Source organism: Grammomys surdaster, unplaced genomic scaffold, assembly GCF_004785775.1.
Source record: "Grammomys surdaster isolate TR1022 unplaced genomic scaffold, NIH_TR_1.0 724, whole genome shotgun sequence".
Classification (NCBI taxonomy): Eukaryota; Metazoa; Chordata; class Mammalia; order Rodentia; family Muridae; genus Grammomys; species Grammomys surdaster.
The window spans coordinates 1,012,910-1,018,485 of record NW_021605143.1 but is presented as its reverse complement, the minus strand read 5'-3'; the positions used below and the strand labels follow the sequence as shown (position 1 = coordinate 1,018,485).

General features: G+C 48.7%; 1 protein-coding gene across 2 annotated transcripts in view; it reads right to left on the bottom strand.

The window, feature by feature from the left end:
* Nucleotides 1-5,576, bottom strand: part of Bin2 (bridging integrator 2) — a 26,496-nt gene that overhangs the window by 7,885 nt on the left and 13,035 nt on the right. For both annotated transcript variants that reach the window (XM_028782222.1, XM_028782223.1), the window contains exons 6-8: nt 3,003-3,110; nt 2,310-2,395; nt 573-648 (exon numbers count right to left, since the gene is read on the bottom strand). In XM_028782222.1, coding sequence (XP_028638055.1) covers nt 573-648; nt 2,310-2,395; nt 3,003-3,110 — 270 coding nt within the window. The remainder of the gene's footprint in view (nt 1-572; nt 649-2,309; nt 2,396-3,002; nt 3,111-5,576) is intronic.

The window sequence follows — 5,576 nt, the reverse complement described above, 5'->3', positions numbered from 1 at the left end:
CTCTCTCTCTCTCTCTCTCTCTCTCTCTCTCTCTCTCTCTCTCTCCTGTCTCTGTCTCTCTCCTGTCTCTGTCTCTCAGGGCACCCTCTGGGCAGGTTTTGACTGGAGGGTGTCCCTTTTCTCAGGTGATCCAGGGATGGCAGTTCATGTTAACATAAATCAGATACTAAGTTAGCAGCACACTGTGGAGGGGTCTGTGCCTGTCCGTGACTGTAAGGTAGCAGCAGCATAGAATCCTGTAACGTCACAAGGTCACACTCTATGGCTGCCTGTCAGGGACACTGGTCCCACTCCACCTGAAACACGACTCGTGTTTGAGCACCACCCTCCCCACCAGAGCAACAGCCAGAGGCTTCACCCCTTTGCTCCCCACACCAGTTCCCTTCCGTAGGCCCCGCCTCCTCATTCGTGCTGGGGCTTAGATGCCTCTGCTCAATGGTTTAAGGGAGATGGGCCCTCGGAGAGTGTGCACAGACATTCAGAGACTCTGTTCCCAATATCTAATGGCATGGCCTGCCATGGACTCACTAGAGAATCCCACTGAGGGGCCTCAGTTAGCTGGTGTTTCTCACCTTGCTCATCTCCCTGTAGAAGACATCTCTCAAGTTGGAAATGTTTTGGAAGACGGTCACATAGCAGCCAATACGACTACGAGGAAAGACACAAGCACATGTGAGGGTGGTGGGGAGCCCGGCTAGCCACCAGGGCTCTACAGAGAGCAGCGGCTGCCATCCTGGACCAGGCTGTTCTGGAGTCTGGTTCAGGACAGCTGGGCCAGGAGTGCAGAGTGGTGAGGGGAGACAAATTAGCCCAGGCTGACCCTGACGTTTAGACTAACTCTAGTTTCAAAGTTATCTGACTCGGTGTGACAGCACATGCCAGCACTTGGGAGGCAGAGGCAAGTGGATCTCCAGGAGTTCAAAACCAGGCAGGGCTACATACTGAGACCCAGTTTTCCCTCTCTCTCTCTCTCTCTCTCTCTCTCTCTCTCTCTCTCTCTCTCTCTCTCTCTCTCTCTCTTCTTCTCCTCCTTCTCCTTCTTCTTCTCTCCCTCTCTCCCTCTCTCCCTGTCAGTTTTGAGATTTTGAGATATTAATGTAGAGGCTGTTTTGCAGAATTTTTAAAAGAGCTATAAATAAACTTTTAAAAGAGCTATAAATTTTTAAAAGAGCTGTTTTTAAATATAAGGCTATATAATTATTATAATAAATAGCCCTTCCTTCCCTTTCATCAATACACAGCTTCTGTGTATGTATATCTCAACAGAATTCTCCTATAAACAAATCGAAAAGTTTATGTTTGTCTGTAACAGGGCAAGACGGTCCAGAGGTTCCTGCACCTTGTATTCTTGCTGAGACCGCTCAGGTCTATCTAACTAGTCTGATCCTGATGGAGAATCCTGTGGAAAACTGCCTGACTCTAGGACCAGAGGTCAGGATGTCCTGTGTGTATGAAATCCCTGCAGTTCACCGCGTAGCTTGGCTTCTGCAAGCTGCCTGCTTCTCTTCTGGTACCTGCTGATCAAGGTGCCGGAACGCAGTTTCTGTTTTCAAAACCCCGTATTTTGGATGCTCATGGCTACCCTGGGGTCCCCAAATACTTGGCTGTGGTCCCAGTTGGCTGGGATAAAGGCTTTCAATTGGCTAAAACTGTGTCTGGGTGGTCATCTTTGGTGGACTACTCATAAAACACTGAAAAAAAAAACTATGTTTTTTTCACTCGATTTAAATTTGGAGACACATAAATGTAGTCAATAAAAAACGATATCGTATCAGCTTAGCATGGTGGCCATGCCTGTAATCCTGGCACTTGGGAGATCCAGATGGGAGGATCGAACGTCTAAGGCCAGCCTGGGCTATATAGCTAGCCTCTGACTCAACAGCTACAGGAGAACAAAATACCCACAATGCAGTACCCTGCTTCAGTCACATTAAAGCACACTTGGTGTGACAGAATTAAGATGCAAGTGAAGTGTCTCTCCCATTGTGCAAAATAAATCTAGAGCTATCTTGTCTACCGCGAAGGCGTATCCCTGCCGTGGGGGTGACAGTGCACTTTCCTGACAAGATCTCTCCTACCCAACCAACACCTTGTCCTCAAACCTGAAAAGCTGGTGGGGCAGGGATGGTGATCCATGTCACAGGTCTAGAGAGATAAGGACGCTTGCTAATCACACGCTCCATTGTGGGGCGGCAGCACCCTACTCTCGGACCGGGGCTCTTTCCACAAGGTCCCGTATCTGGACCATCAGGCGGTTGTGTAATCTGCTGGCCTAAGCAGCTGGTCCCATCTTGAGCGTCAGTCATTACCTGTTAAAGAGAATAGGCAGCTCCTCCAGGAGTTCCTGGTTCAGATCTTCAAACACAACCTGGGCCTTGCTGAAGTCTTCTTCTGCCTAGATGACAGACCCAGGGGCTGGAGGCTGCTCTGTCACTCTCCTGCCCAGACCCTCCTACACCTCCTGCCCAGACCCTCCTTCACCTCCTCTCCAGACCCTTCTACACCTCCTCCCCAGACCCTCCTTCACCTCCTCCCCAGACCCTTCTTTACCTCTTGTCCAGACCCTTCTTTACCTCTTGTCCAGACCCTCCTTCACCTCCTGCCCAGACCCTCCTTCACCTCTTGTCCAGACCCTCCTTCACCTCCTCCCCAGACCCTCCTTCACCTCCTCCCCAGACCCTCCTTCACTCTCCTGCCCAGACCCTCCTTCACCTTCTGCCCAGACCCTCCTTCACCTCCTCCCCAGACCCTCCTTCACCTCCTGCCCAGAACCTCCTTCACTATCTCCACCTCTCCCCTCCCTGCCCAATCCCTCCCTCACCCTCTCTACCTCTCCCCTCCCCTCCCTGCCCGGACCCATGTCCTCCTCCTTCTCAGCAACAGGACTCGGGCTGTCCTTATAATAACAGGGAAACAACCCAGGAATCCATCAACCCTGGACTTGTCTTAGCCCAGCTGCCTGTCCACTATGGGCAGGGGGCAGCTCGTCTGACTGTTTTTACCTTGGCCATCTTGGCCTCGTCCTTCTTTTTAGCATTCTGCACGGCCTCCAGGTGGTGTCGGGCACTATCATAGTCTACCAGTTTCCGGCCCCGCTTGGCAATTCTCTCCTATCCAGAGTGGTGAGAAAGGGTTTCCAGATAAGGTTTCTCAGAGGCCAGAGTGGGTAAAAGAGGAACAAGCAAAGAACAAGCAAAGATTTTTGGACTTTACTACTGAATTTGACCTTCTAATAAGCTCTTGTGTTCCAGGGGCCCTTGTGATCTCAGGAAAATGGGTTCTCAGCTAGAGAAACCTGTACTGAGAGTTAAAATTTCCTACAAGCTTTTTATAAGCTGGTTTGGCTTCCAGGAGAAGCAACCTCAAGAATTCCACTGAACTGTTAAGTCAGGATTCTGGGTGTTAATCCTCTCTCTGCCACTGGCTAGTCCTGTGGCCTAGGGTGGGAGATATCTCTTTTGAACCTTGGTAGCCTACATATTTATTATTTTAAAGACAGACTCTGAGTATAAAGTACCTAAGAGCTCTAAGCACAAAGAGACCACAAACTGTTGTAAGCAGAGGAAGTTTGTGCAGTTTCCTCAGACCCACAAGCTGCTGTCAGAACGTGAAGAGATCTTTGCGGTTGTCTTTACAGCTTCCTCACACCTGTTCAGCATGGGAGTGCGTGGTGTGCCTCTGCAGTGTCCAGGATCAAGAGTAACCCAGGGGCTGGGGAGATGGCTCAGCTGGTAAGAACACAGGCTGCTCTTGCAGAGGACCCGGGTTCAGTTCCCAGCACCCACATCAGGTGGCCCACAACCACCTCTAACTCCAGTTCTAGGATATCTGATACCTTTTTCTAGTTATCGGTCACCTGTCCTCATGTGGTGTGTGTGTCATGTGTGTGTGTCACACACACCACATCACACACACACACACACACACACACACACACACACACAATAATAAATGAAACTTTGAACAAGGAGGAGGATTGGCGTGGTAGCACAGGACTTTTAATTCCAGCACTTGGGAGGCAGAAGCAGTCAGGCCAGCCTGGACTACTGTGCTGGCTAATTTTAGGCCAAATTGATATAAGCTAGATCCATCTGAAAGGAGGAGCCCCAATTGAGAGAATGCCCCCATAAGATCAGGCTATAGGGCAGTTACTTAATTAGTGACTGATGGGGGAGGGCCCAGCTCATTGTGACTGGGGCTATACCTCTGCTGGTGGCCTGGGTTCTATAAGAAAGCAGGCTGAGCAAGCCATGGGGAGCAAGTCAGTGAGCAGCACCCTCCATGGCTTCTGCATCAGCTCCTGCCTCCAGGTTCCAGCCCTGTGTGAATTCCTGCCCTGACTTCCTTTGATGATGAACTGTGGTTATGGATGTGTAACCCGAATAAACCCTTTCCTCCATAAGCCGAATAAACCCTTTCCTCCCCAAGTTGCTTTTGGTCATGGTGTTTCATCATAGCAACAGAAACTCTAACTAAGACAGCTACATAGTAAGACCGTCTCCAAACAAACAAACAAACAAACAAACAAAAACAGAAATGTAATTCAACTTCTGCTTGGACACAGAACAGAAGACTATCTCAGAGTGTACTTCAGCTTATTGTTGGAAAACTGAAGCTTAAAAGTTAACCTTGATCTTTAACATAAATTTGGAAGCATGCGTTAGCTTCCTCTTAATCTAAAGTCAGCACCTGAAGTAGATGATGAATAAATTTAGTTGAATAAATTAAAAAAATATTCTGAGGCCAGAGACGTGTTAGCTCTGTTAGCTGTTTCTCGAATCTAAAAGGGATGCCCTAGCCAGGCTTGGTGACACACACCTGTAATCTCAGCACTTGGAAAGCTGAGACGGGGGGGTGGCATGTTTCAGGCCAGCCTGTTTCAGAGCACCCAAATTCAGCTTCCAGTACCCATGTCAAGTGGCTCATAACCGCCTGTGACTCCCACTCCGAAGGACCCAGTATCTTTGACTTCCAAGGGCACTGTGCCCATGTGGACACATCCAATTCACACACATACACACACAGTTAAATATAATAAAAATAACCCTTAAAGTTAAAAAATAAGCTGGGCAGTGGTAGCACATGCCTTTAATTCCAGCACTCGGGAGGCAGAGGCAGGCGGATTTCTGAGTTCAAGGCCAGCCTGGTCTACAAAGTGAGTTTCAGGACAGCCAGGACTACACAGAGAAACCCTGTCTCAAAAAACAAAAACAAAAACAAAAACAAAACAAAAACAGAGGGATGCTTGACCTGGTTGGATCTACTTCATCCATCAATTGAGCTTAAAATGTAGTTCCCTGAAATCTAAGTGTAAACATAACCTTGCTCCATCTCCTGTCATGATCCCTGCCAAACCCTCTCCTGGCTTCATGGCCAACCACCACGGCTCAGGTGCTTCTTATAATGTTAGCCCTGCTGTGCTTTCTAGCTACATGGACTGTCCACTGAGTTTTCTAACTAGTGTGGACTGTCCACTGAGTTTTCTAACTAGTGTGGACTGTCCACTGTGTTTTCTAGCTACATGGACTATCCACTGAGTTTTCTAGCTACATGGACTGTCCACTGAGTTTTCTAAC